The sequence below is a fragment of the Onychomys torridus genome, chromosome 23 (assembly GCF_903995425.1).
Source record: "Onychomys torridus chromosome 23, mOncTor1.1, whole genome shotgun sequence".
Lineage (NCBI taxonomy): Eukaryota > Metazoa > Chordata > Mammalia > Rodentia > Cricetidae > Onychomys > Onychomys torridus.
This window is the reverse complement of record NC_050465.1, coordinates 33148332-33165143: the sequence shown is the minus strand read 5'-3', so window position 1 is coordinate 33165143 and position 16812 is coordinate 33148332. Positions and strand designations below refer to the sequence as shown.

General features: G+C 42.7%; 1 protein-coding gene across 1 annotated transcript in view; it reads right to left on the bottom strand.

Moving 5' to 3' along the window:
- Positions 1 to 15211, bottom strand: part of Wdr75 (WD repeat domain 75) — a 33142-nt gene extending 17931 nt beyond the window's left edge. The window contains exons 1-8 of the mRNA XM_036173141.1: positions 14874 to 15211; positions 11739 to 11868; positions 9565 to 9630; positions 8631 to 8721; positions 6574 to 6698; positions 4863 to 4933; positions 3517 to 3636; positions 2552 to 2640 (exon numbers count right to left, since the gene is read on the bottom strand). Coding sequence (XP_036029034.1) covers positions 2552 to 2640; positions 3517 to 3636; positions 4863 to 4933; positions 6574 to 6698; positions 8631 to 8721; positions 9565 to 9630; positions 11739 to 11868; positions 14874 to 14956 — 775 coding nt within the window. The 5' untranslated portion in view covers positions 14957 to 15211. The remainder of the gene's footprint in view (positions 1 to 2551; positions 2641 to 3516; positions 3637 to 4862; positions 4934 to 6573; positions 6699 to 8630; positions 8722 to 9564; positions 9631 to 11738; positions 11869 to 14873) is intronic.
- Between the last annotated feature and the right edge of the window lie 1601 nt (positions 15212 to 16812).

Genomic DNA, 16812 nt, shown 5'->3' with positions numbered 1-16812 from the left:
CTGTCAGTCATCCAGAGCACAGGCACCTAACCCTGCCCTGTCAGTCATCCAGAGCACAGGGCACCTAACCCTGCCCTGTCAGTCTCCAGAGCACAGGGCACCTAACCCTGCCCTGTCAGTCTCCAGAGCACAGGGCACCTAACCCTGCCCTGTCAGTCATCCAGAGCACAGGCACCTAACCCTGCCCTGTCAGTCATCCAGAGCACAGGGCACATAACCCTGCCCTGTCAGTCATCCAGAGCACAGGCACCTAACCCTGCCCTGTCAGTCATCCAGAGCACAGGCACCTAACCCTGCCCTGTCAGTCATCCAGAGCACAGGCACCTAACCCTGCCCTGTCAGTCTCCAGAGCACAGGCACCTAACCCTGCCCTGTCAGTCTCCAGAGCACAGGGCACCTAACCCTGCCCTGTCAGTCATCCAGAACACAGGGCACCTAACCCTGCCCTGTCAGTCTCCAGAGCACAGGGCACCTAACCCTGCCCTGTCAGTCATCCAGAGCACAGGCACCTAACCCTGCCCTGTCAGTCATCCAGAGCACAGGGCACATAACCCTGCCCTGTCAGTCATCCAGAGCACAGGCACCTAACCCTGCCCTGTCAGTCATCCAGAGCACAGGCACCTAACCCTGCCCTGTCAGTCATCCAGAGCACAGGCACCTAACCCTGCCCTGTCAATCTCCAGAGCACAGGCACCTAACCCTGCCCTGTCAGTCATCCAGAGCACAGGCACCTAACCCTGCCCTGTCAGTCATCCAGAGCACAGGCACCTAACCCTGCCCTGTCAGTCATCCAGAGCACAGGGCACCTAACCCTGCCCTGTCAGTCATCCAGAGCACAGGGCACCTAACCCTGCCCTGTCAGTCATCCAGAGCACAGGGCACCTAACCCTGCCCTGTCAGTCTCCAGAGCACAGGGCACCTAACCCTGCCCTGTCAGTCATCCAGAGCACAGGCACCTAACCCTGCCCTGTCAGTCATCCAGAGCACAGGGCACATAACCCTGCCCTGTCAGTCATCCAGAGCACAGGGCACCTAACCCTGCCCTGTCAGTCATCCAGAGCACAGGGCACCTAACCCTGCCCTGTCAGTCATCCAGAGCACAGGCACCTAACCCTGCCCTGTCATCTCCAGAGCACAGGCACCTAACCCTGCCCTGTCAGTCATCCAGAGCACAGGCACCTAACCCTGCCCTGTCAGTCATCCAGAGCACAGGCACCTAACCCTGCCCTGTCAGTCATCCAGAGCACAGGGCACCTAACCCTGCCCCGTCAGTCTCCAGAGCACAGGCACCTAACCCTGCCCTGTCAGTCTCCAGAACACAGGGCACCTAACCCTGCCCTGTCAGTCTCCAGACACAGGGCACCTAACCCTGCCCTGTCAGTCATCCAGAGCACAGGCACCTAACCCTGCCCTGTCAGTCATCCAGAGCACAGGCACATAACCCTGCCCTGTCAGTCATCCAGAGCACAGGCACTAACCCTGCCCTGTCAGTCATCCAGAGCACAGGCACCTAACCCTGCCCTGTCAGTCATCCAGAGCACAGGCACCTAACCCTGCCCTGTCAATCTCCAGAGCACAGGCACCTAACCCTGCCCTGTCATCTCCAGAGCACAGGCACCTAACCCTGCCCTGCCAGCCCAGCACAGGGCACATAACCCTGCCCTGTCAGTCATCCAGAGCACAGGGCACCTAACCCTGCCCTGTCAGTCTCCAGGATGATCACTTTGCTTCTTGCTTTGCAGGCACACGGTCTTCCCTAGCATCCTGTCAGAATACTGGCATAATTGACATAACTTTGGTCACACGGGGTGAGGGTGTTAAAATAAAAGATGAATGTACTTCCTATGTCTGCTTGACATCCAAAACAGGGTCTGGGTTTAAAGTAGGGAATACTTGGACTGGAGAGATGGTGCAGCTGTTAAAAGTTAGGCTCACAACCAAAAATATGAAATAGGGAACACTCACAATCTCTCAATTCAAATACAGGCTTCTAAATTACACCCATGCCCATATTCTACTTAGTAGCCATCGGACTTTATGCTAGTTAGTCACCACCTCAAATCCTCACTTCTTTCATCCGTGAAAGATCAATTAATGACGGACTTCACTGGTCCAAAGACAGAGAACAGAAAACACTGGCGGCTATCTGCATCTGGTAAATAGCAGCAGTTATTGACTATAACCTTATAATAAGACTATTTCAAAAGCTGGTGTACACTTCACATAGCTTCTTCATGTTAAAGCACAAGTGTATACTCTGGAATCCTGAATGCTAAACTACACACTACTGTGGTGAGCAAAGACCAACAAAGGGACATAAAAAGTGTTCACAATTTGACTCCCATAATGTGTTTTTTGTGACAGGGTCTCACTACAAAGCTTAGGCAGGCCTTGAACTCACGGTGATCCTCCTGCCTCAGCCTCCCAAGCAACAGGACTATAGTTGTATACCACACGTGGTGCCTCAATTTTAAATCTCTAAATGCTGTTAAGCACAATATTTGATTCAGATATTTCTAAATTTCCTTTTAATTATCAAAGTGGCACCTACCTGACACAGTAAAAGCCAAATCCATAACCATATCATGGTGCCAATGCAAAGACGTATATGTGTACTTCTTATCATCATGAAAATTCCTCCTGTTGGAAAAAACAAAACTTTTGTAACATTCTTTTCCTCACATAATATATCCTGATTATGGTTTCCCCTGTCAGCTCTTCCCAGTTCCTCTCCACCTCTCCTCCCATCTAGACCTTTCTCTCTGATTAGAAAATAAACAGGTTTCTGAGACAGTAATAAAATGTAACTTAGTAAAACAAACACTAACACATCAGAATGAGACAAAACAGACAAACAAAAGGAGAAAAGTCTAATAGACGGCACAAGGAAGAGAGACCCACTCTTCGGTGCTCTGGAATCCCATAGAAACATTAAACTGGAAGCCATACTATAGTAAACAGGCAAAGGGCATTCTTTCTGCCTCCTCTTCCACAGGGCTCCCTAGCCATGAACGCAGCTATTTGATGGAGACATTCATTTATGGCTGAGAAAACACAATTTTTCACTTGACCTCAGGTACAGAACAGGAAACGATGGCATGCTAAGTCCAACACATCGCAGTCTGACGTGTTCTGACATCAGTATTTAGAAAAACCTTGTTATTCCTAGCCAGAATCATGTCTACAGGCAATGTTATTGTGGTACCATCATACCACCACTAGGTACTAAGCAATGTCTTACTTTCCTGTTCTAGTTAAAAGGCTGAGAGCTAAGCTCTCCAATAGAGTGGCTCCAGGTGACATGGAACGCTTCCCTCTCTCCAGAAGCTAAGGTTAGGAACCCTACATGGCAGCCTGAAGGGAGGGCACGACAGGAAATGGAGTGGCAGCCCAGCCCAGTCCTGCAGCAGCACTGATGCTCGTAATGCCTCTTTCGGACCTAGAGGCAGTGCTGCTCTTTAGGAGGAGCGTGCAGCAGTGTGCCAAGTGACCCCACGTTTTCCCAAGATCACTGACCAGAGGCGGATCTTGCCATCCATGTGGCCAGATGCAATGCAGTCTTCCTTTGGGTGGCAGGCTACACAGGTGAACTTGTTATTAGCATTCTTCTTATTTTTGGTTGATGGTAATGTAAAACTAGGAAAAAGAAAAACAACTTTCCCCTGGTTACGAATCAAGCATTTTGTTTGGTAAACATTTACCAATACATAGTATAAACTTCATGTGACTCATATTACAAGAACTGGTCAATGGAAGCTATTAAGATTTAAGTCATGAAGACATTCCTTTTAGTACCTTTTTCTGGCCTGGGGACAGCTGATTCAATTTTCTCTCTGAACCAAAATTTCAGCATTAAATCTATGGCCATGCTTATTAAGTTCTAACTGAAACAAGTGACCTTATGTGTCCTAAAGGGACAATGCAGAGGGATATATCATTCACTCTGTCTAGGTTGGTTCCTATTCCACTTCTGAAGAAGGGAGGATCTATAAAACAAATAATGCTAATCTTGGAAGGGTAGCTGGGAAGATGGCCGGAGCTAAGAAAGACTGACTACATAATGCTCGACTCAGCACCTCAGCCTCTCTAAACACGGCATCTTATTTATCCTTACAACTCAATTAGATATTGTCTCTACTTAAGCATATTGATTTGAAGTACATGGTGGCTGAAATGCACTAAACATGTAAGACCATTCTGTGATATATATATTGTCAACTTGACACAAGATAGAGTCATCCACCAAGAAGAAACCTCAACTGAGACAACGCCTCCAGATGGGCCTGTTGGCAAGACTGTGGGGCACTTTCTTGATTGAGATTGATGTGGGCGGGCTTAGCCCTCTAGGGGTGATGTTACCACTAGGCAAGTGGGTCTTGCAAGTATAAAAAGCAAGTGGCGTGAGTCACAGAGAACACCTATGAACAGCAGTCTCAGCCTCTGCTTTATTTCCCTTGAGTTTCTACTCTAACTTCCCTTTATGATGTATTGTGAGATCAAGATGTTAGCAAGTATATCTCCCCAGCTGCTTCTGGTAAAGGTCTCCTATCACTGCAATAGAAAGCAAATGCAACAAAGCCCCAGGAACCTAATGCCTATTTCAGTTCACAGCCGATGAGAATCATCAGGCCAAGCCTTGTAATCTAGATTCAATTTTACACCAAGTCCACACTTGGTGCACTGTCTGCATGGGGTTGGGATGGAGGAGACCCTGAGCTAAGATCCTCCCCACTGTGGGTTGGAACGTTTGTAGCTGGACACGATGGCCCCGCTTCTTGAAAGAAGAGTCTGGAAACAGGTCTGGACAACACTGTGACAAATATTCTGGCGATATAATGAACGTAATGAAAGGGAGGTCTTACTTGCATGTCTTTTTCTTTTTGAGAAAGTAAACCGATAAGTAAAAGTCCCGCACTGCAGCAATGTATTCTCCCTGGCGATTTAAGCAGAAGGTAACATTAGGAAAAAAAATCTTGGACTCATCAATAAATAATGGAATATTTTCTCCAAATATGCCAAGTACAAAAAAAAAATATCTCTGTAAAACTGTATTACTGCAAAATGATATGCTGTACTTTGGCCATGGAAAAGATAATCTTACCTTTAAAATTAAGAAGAATTAAACCCTAAATTCTACACTCTCTAGCTTAAGTGTAGTGAGTGACATTTTCCCCCATTAGGCACACATATAATACCATGCCAGGTTTGACTCTGTGTACATAACAGTTCCTTCAACCCAAGAATGTCCCTTCCCTGTTTGTCCTTCCTCAAAGTCCCGACTCTCACCAGCAACTGTCATTTTATCATCACGGCTTATCTCATTCTGTACATTGCAGCTGTGGCTCAACACGACCCTTCTCAAGTTCCCCTTAGGTGTACTATCAATTTCTTCTCACTGGTGAGTAGCGTTCAGCTGAATAAGTACACCAGAATTCTGTTGTTTGGCTGGTTGACTCTGGGTTGTAAGTTATGTTCCAGAGCTCTGGAGAACGGTCGTCACTCCTAGACGTCCTACTCTGTGGTCATGCTGTCTCTGCACAGAAGTGGAACCTAGGGCCAGGGCTTTAACACTGATCCTCATCTTGACACCGTTAGTAACTGTAGCAGAAGTGAAGTGGATTCTAACTATGGATTGACCCACACTGATGACCAGTGAGCTGAATACTGAGCTGACAATAAGAAAGCCATCTTCTCTCCTTCGAGGCATTAACCGTGTCCAGAAGAATGATGAAATAATTCTACAGACCCCAAGGCCAATGCAATAGGTCTTTGGTGGCCTTTTATTTTAAAATAGTAAATTATTAGCAGGTAGCTAAATTAATGGTACAAATATTATAAAGTACCTGTCAAAAACATGTTATCATTCACGCATGTTGTGATATTAAGTTGAAAAGAAAATATATTTCTGATCCTACTTCCTTTGGGAACTCTCATCTTCCAAGTGTTCAAAAAAAGTCTAGAAAGTCTTTTTATTTATTTATTTTTTTTTTGAGACAGGGTTTCTCTGTGTAGCTTTGCACCATTCCTGGAACTCACTCTGTAGCCCAGGCTGGCCTCGAACTCATAAAGATCCGCCTGCCTCTGACTCCCGAGTGCTGGGATTAAAGGTGTGCGCCACCACCGCCTGGCTTAGAAAAGTCTTTAAATATTATCATTGGTGAGACTGAATATTTTCTTTCCTCATTACATTTTTCTGTAACATATGAATTTCCTATAATGGGTATGTTAATTATAGACACAGAGTCCATATTTTCTAAAGACACATAGCCTAAAATGGAACGATTTCTTTTCTTTTTAAAGTGGAACGATATCAGTGGTTTTTATATGAAACAGGCAAAGAAGAGACATTGTTATTTTGGGGGAGAATTATAAAAGAGCAAAGAGCAGAATATATATCATAGGGATGGTTCTAAAAACACGCACACCATACTCCAGAAATACTTGTTAAAACTATGTCATAGACTTTTAGTTACTAATGAAAACACAGTAAGGCACAGGATCATCAGTGTTAAGGGAAAACTTTCAGGGAATAGATCTTAACTATATAAGCAGAAACTAACAAAACAAATGTACCTCATTTCCGAAGGCAAGGCACTTGGGTGATCTGTTTACATAATCCAAAACAAAGGACAGCTCCCTAGCTTCCACGTCCTGGCTTGATGACTTCGGCAGTTTCACAGAAACCAGCTGGAATATGTCTAGCCAGAGAAAGTCATTTGTTACAAAGTTTCTCTAAAGAAGTACACTGAATCAGACAGAACCACTAATCTGTACTCTCAAATGCCAAGACTGTAAGTGTGTATCATCTTAAACAAAATGGACCTAAAGCTAACTCTTCCTTTTTCTTTTTTTTCCTCAAGACAGTTTCTCTATGTAGCCCTGGCTGTCCTATTACTTGCTTGGTAGACCAGGCTAGCCTCAAACTCAAAGAGATCCATGTGAGCCACCTACCTAGCTGAACTCTCCATTAAAAAAAAAAAAAGATTTCTCTTTCTTATTTTATGTCTATGAGTTCTGCCTGCTTGTATATAAGTGCACTTGATGTAGAGCCTGGTGCCCACAGGGCTCCTGGGAGTGGAGTAATGGGTAGCTGTAAGCTGCCACTTGGGTGAAGAGAACCAAATCAAGGTCTTCTGCAAAGGCTCTCTCTAGTCCCTGAACTCTTCATTTGAATAAAGTCTAAATCCACAACTCTTCGACATTCCTGGCAATATCTACAGAAATAGAAATCTTACACAGGTATACTTTTGTTTCAAAGTACTAAGCTGAGGTTTAAAATGGGTCTGAGCTGTCACTCACCTTTAATCCCAGCCCTCTGAGTCGGAGGCAGAGGGAGGAGGATCTATGTGAGTTTGAGGTCATTCTGGTCTACACAGTGAGTTCTAGGATAGCCAGGACTATAAAGACCTTGTCTCAAAACAAAACAAAACAAAACAACAACAAAAAATTCCCAACAAATAATTAAATAAATAAAATAGAACTGAAAATTGAATACACTACTGGTGAATTAAGCAACCAAAAGTAAGAAGCCACCTGAAAACTTCCTGAAATGTGTGGCTAGAGAGATGGCTCAGTGGTGCTTGCCATGAACACATGAAGACCCAAGTTAGGTCTTCGCACCAATTACAAAAGCCAGCACAGAGGCGGGTGCCCATGAGGATCCCTCGGACTTATCGGCAGCTAGTCTAGCTGGGTCAGCGAGCTGCAGGTACAGAGAGAGGTGATGTCTCAAACATTAAGTGTCGAGATAAAAGGAGATACCTGGAGTTGACCTCTAGCCTGCATGTACACATTTGTGTACGTGAGTGTGTGTGTCAGCTTTGTCCTATTGTAACGTCCACAGATCAGCATAAAATAGCCACACAAACCAAGAGTTACTGATATTAAACCATAAGCGATTTTAAAGCAATTCTTTGATATACATATAATTATGCTACTTAGTGAAAAATGAAAACAATTTTCATACTAAGGAGATGCGTGTGCTTGTATTTTACATAAAGAATTAAATCTTGGGCAGTCCAGCTGACTGTCTAGTAACTATATTAAAGCTGCTTTGAACTTTTAATTCTGATACAGCTGTATCTTATGGAGTAAGTGGCACTCATGAATTCCGGTATTCAAAAAATTTTTTTTGATAACTCCACATTGATACTCTGTAATATCAAATTCTATGATTGAGAATAATTATCTGTAATTACTGACAATATTGTAGATACTCCTGAAATGCTGATGTATGATAGTTTCAATAAAAGGAAACAGAATTAACAGTTCAGCCACACACTACTGGTTCTTAATATCTATTTATATTATTTGGTACGACTCAAGATCAACAAATAAAAGGATAATGATAACTAAGAATGACATTAAAACTCAGCAGAAAGACAAATTCTAGCCTGGCTCTAACACTCAGCTCTGAGTCCACTATTAATTAATATATATATGGTAATCACCAACCACTGAAGACTTCAGAACAGGAGCCCTGCCCCCGATATAAAGATGATGACAGAAATTTAAATGCCAACTCAAAACTGCTAGCTTGAAATTAAAACTAGTGTTGAGAAACCTAATTTTGAGAAACCGTAAAGATCCATTTGATGTCCACAAAAACCATTAAGTGCATTATGCTGTACCTGGTTCTTCTTTACTTATTGTAAGGAAGATGGACTCTTCAGCACAGGGAGGAATAAAGAGGGCGTGGAGTTTAGGTCCAACAATGTACGTCTGAAAGACATAAGGAGTCACACTATGCACTGTCCAGTTCCTGCAGCAGAACACCGAGCTCATGGTGCGGAATTCCAGGTCTTCTTACTGCTGTTTCCCTACCGCATGAGCACCTATCGATAGAGGCCATGTACACTATTTGTTGAGTAATCTTTTATATATCTTCCTGACTTTTCAATGATTGCAGTATCTCACTAACTAAACCTATCATAATTGTAAGTAACATCAAGATTATACAGATTTTTTTTTCCACCATAAATAATTTAAGGACTACAAACATATATAAGATATTTTCAATGAGAAAATATTTTCTTACAGAGAAAAGTACTGTGTCTTTGGTTTACCTCTCGTTGACTGCACATATAAACGCCTCTCTCTAGACTGTACTCATTACTGCACTTCTTTCTTTCTATAATGTGTATTTTGGTGCGAGGGGGGGGATATTACTCTACTATTTGTTTAAATTTACACTTCTAAAATTAACAGGATGAACCATCTCATCACTTTTTCTGTTATGTGTAATTCCTAGCTCACTCCTGCCTCCCTTCCCCTGAGATGCTGGGACAGAACCAAGGACCTCACAAAGACACCCCAACACTGAGCTACATCCTCGGGGTCCATGCTCATTTATTTCCCATCCTGTTGGTCTAACTAGCTGTTTCTTATTGGTGGTTAAAGTATTTTCTCTCTGTGCTTTTATTAGTCTTTTTATGATATAATCTTCAATTTTCACATAGTCAAAATTATGCTTCTTTTTAATAATGTATATTTCTTCACTTGTTCAGGAAGTCCCTTTAAGATTAAGCCTCATACAGGAAGAAAACTAAAGAGTAATATACACACCTTTATCAGAATGCCATCGAGATAGTCCCACAGCTTAACTGTGCCATCAAAGGAGCAGGAGTAGAGCTACAAGGGTAAGCAGCACAAAACAGATTAAACACACCCCAAAGACATCAACCGGATAACTAAGGCCTAGAGGACTGCTTTTTCTTTGTTGTCCATTAGCTCGTTAGCCTTTAAGGGGCAGTAGAACTGATAAAATCTGAATATTCCTATTAAAAATTTAAGTGCAAAGCTTCCTGAGCTCCAACTACAATACTCGAAAAGATTCAGCTTTGGAATTTAGGGCTGTGCCCCAGCAAAGTGAAACAAATGTCCCCAGATTCCAAAGCTCCAGAATCTGAGACACTTCACCCTGAGTATCTGAGATGAAGGAAACCAACCAGTGCTCTCTGCAGAGTAATCTAACTGCAGCACAGCAATCCCAAGTCTCAAGTGGAGACAAAGGGAGCAGGAATCAGGCTTCTGCTCTGACATGGGATATGGAACAGTACGAGTGAGGAGTGCTCAAGAATTCACCCTGCTTCTCTGAAGCCCAATTCTTTTTTTCTTTAATCTGTGTCATGGCATTCATCTTACCTTAGGATTAAAAAAGTTCCTCAAATGACCAGATAACACATCTGTGGTTTTGTTTTCTTTTTTAAACCCAATCCATTAAGAACAAATACTTTCAGAAACACAGTAGGAATTCTTATGTATTCCTGTTCTACAGCAATGCCTTGGTGCCACCAGGTTCCAGGACTCTGTCTTTGCTGCACATCACTGCAGCCGGCCCAACAGTGTTAGGCCATCTGTGGACCCTTCCTGGTGAGTACAGATCTGAGTAACACGTGAAATTATGACTGTTAAGTAAGCTTAGCTTTATATGGTTGCACAGATTTTGTGTTGTTAGGTGAAAATAGCTTGTATGTAAGGTTTATAAATAATTTCAATTTGAAAGAAAGTGCCAATTTGGCAAGTTTTGTGAACTGGGTCATGATTTTTAATTCAGAGATTAAAAATAAAAAGTATTTGAGTAAGAGAGTATCATCTATTCAGGTAAAATAATTATGTTAGGTAAAAAATAAATGTCAGTTATTTTATCTAAGAATCCTACATACGGATTAGTACAACAGTTAGAAATATAAGCACTGTCAATGGAGTTCACACAATTTTTGTCCCACAACCTCATCCCAAGCTGCTGATAAAGCTGCCCTTGTCTGTTTGGCCTTCAGTAGGTGGGACATGCATGGGTGGATTGTGCAGACAGCACTAACTGGAATTTTCTTCTTCTTAAAAAAAAAAAAAAAAAAAAAAAAAAAGACAAAGTTGGGTGGATCTGGGAGGATCTGGGAGGAGACAGGAGAGGGGTGAAGATGATAAAAATATAATGTATAAAATTCTCAAAGAATTAATAAAATATTTTTTAAAAGAAAAATAGTTCTGACTTTATCATTAAGACAAAACTCTTATAAAAATGTGTATACAGTTTTTTGACAAAGGTTAGTAACACACTCTTAATACGTTTTTTATTTTAACTGATGAACACTTTTTTTCATTAAAAGCCTGCAAAGGGTGCATACGATGATACAGTTCTTAGAGGACAGGGTTAAAAATATACCTGGACTATATGGAACACTTCTTTGACTCTGATTTTTAAGAGCAGCTCTCTTAGTGTTACTCGATGCCCTACTTTTGTGACAAGGTCATGGACAGCAACACAAATTCTGTCGAAACCAAGCAACAGCCTCCATGTTGCTGTGACTAATGCAGAAAATAGGAACTTGTTAAAAATTATAGCAAGAGCAAAATATTAAAATAAATTTAATTTTTTAAAGTTGAAACTTATGGACACACGTTTGGATATTCACAATAATGCTATATGGGGACCTGAGAAGGCATCTAATTAATAAACTGATTTAACTGCATCTCTGTTGCAGAAACACATGTACAACATTTTTCTCAAGTAACATCATTAGCATCATGTGGTTGAAATGGTTCACAGAATATAATATAGGTAGTGTAGTTTTGGGCAGTGGTCTCTTTCCACTAAGAATAACTGATGATACCCTGAGTAGGAGAATCAAAAGGTTATTTTCCTGGTTACAATCTGTAAAGTACCCCCTGCAAATTTAACATAAATGTTTCTGCCCACAGTAAGACCAATGCTAGCATGTTCCATTACAGACTGGCACCTGTAGATGGTTGTTGGGGTTGAGGAGAATTCCAGACACCAGGTTTCTGTGCCCATGTAGAACGTGTACACACTCTTCTGTGGCAGTGCTATACACCTTAACAAAGTCTCCTGAGACACAGAAGATAAACCTGGAAAAGAGAGAGAAATCTAAGTCTCACATATTACAAAGATGGCATCATCTTTTTGTGGCCTATTATAGAGAAAACAACATGCAAATATCTTTTAAAATAGTTTAAGAACTGTATATTCAAATGCCAAGTGTTATTAAACTTATGAGGATATCAAAGATAGATTCATCTATTAACACAGAAAAGACTATGAGGCAATATGGAATTGTCCCATAAACAACAGAATTGCTCCCTTGCTGAATGGCTGCAGACATATCCAATTACTCTTCAGTGGTTCACTGACAGCATGTGCACTGTGTTCCAAAATGTCCCACAGCCAACTGGAGACATCAGCTCACAAATGCTGAGTTAAATGCTCTGTTCTCAATGGTGAGGTCTGGGTCACTCTTGTATTCATATCAGTTTCTTTTCCAACTTTTGAAATGCTAATTCTGTTTATACCTTTTGGAGTTGTGACTTCCCACAAAGCAGATGCTCCCTCATAATCTTCATATTCATAATAGAACTTATCATAAGGAAAGTTCAGAAAAGAAACTTGCCATGTGCCAATTATATCTCACACTTTTCTCTCACGGTGGAAGGCTCAAGCCAGTGAGGACCAGTCAGACTATTCTCTGTGCTCCCAAAGCACCTGCACATGAATATCCTAAGAGGAAATGTGATGCTGAGGGGTTGCTATTAGCCTGCTTTATCAAATCTATACACAGAGTTGTTTGCCTGTTCTCATCTTTAAAGTGAGACTGTGGTTCATAACTGATGGTATGTCTACGAACTATTGGCCAACAGGTGGCTCTGTGTGTGATCAGCTCAAGAAAGGAATCAGCACAAAGCACCTACAGTCTTGGTCTTCTTCATGCCTAGACCCAGACCTTGAGTATCTTAGTTCAGAGGCTAATGTCTCTAGCCTGGACTACTCCTAAGGTGCTCTTAACTTCCATGAGTGGTTGATACAGTCAGGCTTCATAGTCACATCAAGTTAATTCTGCAAAACTTGACCTTATCCCTCCTCAAATAAAGATACAATGAAACCAAGTTTTTTTCCCTAAACAGCAAAAAAGAACTAGATAATCTCCCTTCCAACCTCCTTTTCTTCTAGCCCTCATCACACACCACTGATAACCATACCCATCTCTTCAATACAAACACATTTCTCAGCTGGGCCTGAGGGCACAGGGCTGTAACTCCACCCACTTGGGAAGCTGAGGCAGGAGCATCACTATTATAAAGGCTATCTACCACACAGCAGATTCAAAACCAAACAGGGCAACTTAGTGAGACCCTGTCTCAAAAGAAAAAAACCAAAAATCAAAAGCAAAACAAAACAAAAAACCCAACCCTACCAAAAACCAAAGAGTGGGTGTGCACATGCACCTGGGGGCAGTGCTGGGAGGCAGAGCTCAGTGATAGTGCTTACCTAGTATGTGCAAGGTCTTAGGTCCAATCTGCACAAACAAAGCTACCTTTTTGGATCCTACTGAAAGGGGAAGCCTTCCACTCATATCCTCAATAAACAACCTTTTCAGTCTAGCCTAGTGTGGTAGTTTCAATGAGAATGGAATGGTTCCCATAGGTTTAGATGTTTAAATATTTGGTCCCCAGTTGGAAGAACTGTTCCTGAAGGATGAGGAGGCATGTCACTGGGGACAGGCTTGAAGGTTTCAAAAGCCCAAGCCATTCTCTGTTAGCTCTCTCTGCCTGGGGATGTCTCAGGTACTGCTCCAACACCATGCTTGCCTGCCTCCACCATGATGGTCATGGATTTTTGGCCCTCTGCAACTATAAGCCCCAAATTAAACATTTTGTTTTATAAGTTGCTTTGGTCATGGTGTTTTGCAACAGCAACAGAAAAGTATATATGACACCTAGACAGTTGTAGCCCTCTGTAATCTTCTCCATCTTTCTCACTATATAGCCTTAAAAGCACCTTGGGTTTGAAACATCTGCTACTAACTTTTCTTCACTGTACAGTGAGTTTCTTGTCCTGGTTTTTTTTTTTTTTTTGGTCAGCTCAGCTAGTTATACACAAAACAGTTGACAAAACAACAAACCGAACCATCAGACTCAGCAAATGAAATGGACCATTCACCTCATTCTCACAGATAAGGTAAAAACTGGATCAAGAATGAGTCTGAAGGGGCAGAACTGTGACAATTCCTCTAAGCCCATTTTTCCCCCTCTTTATTTCATAAAACAAAGTCAACAAAATCCTTTATGTAAGGATTATCTTACAAAAACCCTTGACTTGTGTGTGTGTGAAAGTTCCTTCCATGACGCATGCATTGAACAACCAGCTACCATACACCCATGGGCATGTTATTGTGAGAGAGTACACCGTCCATAAATAACCTTCTAAAATATAATGGATTTTTACTAAGAATCTCTAGTCAGAATGCTTTGAATAAATAAATACTAAGTAATAAAAAAAATTACTGAGTAAATACTTAGTAGTTACTAGTAGGCATCTCTTCTAGATGATACAACGTAGCAGCAAGGATGCCATCTGACATGCAGTGAGCTATTGAGGCCAGGCATTGCAGTGAAAGTTGTGTACGTACAGACATTTCATTCTTCCCAAACTGTGTGAGAGACACTGATTATCTCCCATAGCTCTAACATCGGTTTTTATGTAAAGTTCCAGAAAAGAAAAAAAGTCTGGTAATAATGATGCTTTTCTCCGGGAAGAGGGGAGAAGGTTAAATCATTAAAGGTGTAGAGATGTAAAACGTTTCGTACCAAGAGTCTGGACCGAACCATACACAGCCTGGACCATTTTCCAGCCGCGCGGGCCTGGTCCAGTCCAGACAAGCGACCCGTCCCTGCGCCTCCCATCCCCGGGCAGGTAGGGTCCGGCCGGCGAGCCCAGGCTCACCCACGCCGCTGCTGGGCCAGGCTGCCCCGGGAGCTCCGGGTCTGGGCATGCGGAGTGCAGACGCGCACTGGCGACGGGCCACGCCCGACAGCCCCGTCCCCGCCCGCGGTGCCCGGCACCCCGGCAGTCCACATACTTAGAATCGGCCGAGAAGACGGCCCTCCTGAAGTTCAGCCGGCTGCCGCCGCAGCGAACCACGCGCACGCTCTCCTCGACCATCTTCGCGCAGTCGCAGGAACCGCCGAGAGCCGGCCCCACTGCGGACTTCCTTCCCAAGCCGGCGAGCCTGGGCGTGTTTGCCCGCCGCGGTCCGCCCGCGCCTCTCTAGCCCCCGAGACTCTATGGTCCGCTCAGCGCCCGCGCCGCCATCTTTAGTTTGGGCACTGTCAAATGAAGATGCTTGTAGAAAGAGTGAAGCCAAACAGGCACCGATAAAAATTAGATCATACCAGATACCTTCAGGGCTATTTAATACAAAATACTTTTTCTTCCGTCTCTTCAACCCGACTCCATCGCCTCGGCCAGAAGCGGAAGTGAGCGCCACTCCGCCTACCGAAGGCTTCGCCCTTTCTGTCTCTGTGATTGAGCGACAGAGACATGACGCAATCACCCCGCGCCAATTCTACCTCGATTGCTTTTTTTTTTTTTAGAAAGAGCACTTTCTTTAGACGCAGAAGTAACTAAAGTGGGCTTCTTAGCTGTCATTCTGTGGCGTTTTTGTGAGCATCGCTAAGTTCCTGCAGCATCTCTGCAACTCTCAGCGCCAAGTTCTTTTCTTTGGCGACGTAGTCCAGGATTGAAAATGGTGGTCCACGCCTTTAATTCCAGCACTCCGGAGGCAGAGGCAGAGCCAGGCAGATCTCTGTGAGTTCGAGGCCAGCCTGGTCTACAAAGCGAGTTCCAGGACAGCCAGGGTTACACAGAGAAACCTTATCTCAAACCAAATCGAACCGAACCCCCCCCCCCCCCAACAACAAAAACAACAAAACGTGCACCCTGCAATGGACGTCAGATTCGCTAAGGTTGTTCAGTTTTTTTGACTTTATCCCTGAATTCTGAGGATGTTGATGCCTCTCTAACATTTTTCATATGCATTATGTTCATGGTTCCTTCATAGTAGGGGATGTCTGTATATTGAGCCGTTCATTTGTCAATAATAGTTGCCATTTGTGCTGGCTCTGAACTACCTCTAAGGAAGAGCCACCGATATCTTAATCTTAACAGGAGCAGAGGCTTGGTACATTTGAAATTCGCCACAAATTCTTGTTTATTCATAGCTAAAAATATATATTCTCAAATGTCAAAACAGCTTTAGGCATGACAATTGCAAAAAAACAGAGAGAAATTTACTTTTTGTTGGTTTAACCGCATGAGAAACACTAAAAATCTTCATTATTTTGGGAGACAGAGCTGTGGGAGAGAGACACTGATTATTGAGTTTTACCTCAGATTTAAAGAGTTTGTTTTTTCATAATTTATGATTTACCTTTTCTTGGTGGAAGAACACAGTGAACTTAGTACCGCTGTTCCTCCCCCCCACCCCCATAATATTACACATTATATCTGTGTAATAAATCCTTTAAGATTTCTTGGAAACTTAGAAATCTGATATATGCTTATTATATTCTGAGACAATGAAGAAAATAAATGACCAAATCAGCTTTGACTTCAGTTATTTTACTGTATGGTGAGCTTGGTTTAAGTTGCTTAAGAATAACTAGACATCAAAAAACCAAATAATCCAATTAAAAATAGGGTACAGATCTAAACAGAGAGTTCTCAGCAGAAGAATCTCAAATGGCCAAGAAACACTTAAAGAAATGTTCATCATCCTCAGTCATCAGGAAAATTTTATCTTACACCTGTCAAAATGGCCAAGATCAAAACCATAAGCTTATGCTGGAAAGGATGTGGAGTAAGAGGAACACTCCCTCACTGATGATGGGAATGAAAGCCACTTTGGAAATCAATATGGTGATTTCTCAGAAAATTGGGAATTGATCTACCTCAAGACCCAGCTAAACCACCCTTGGGCATATTCTCAAGGAATGCTCAATCATACAACAAGGACACTT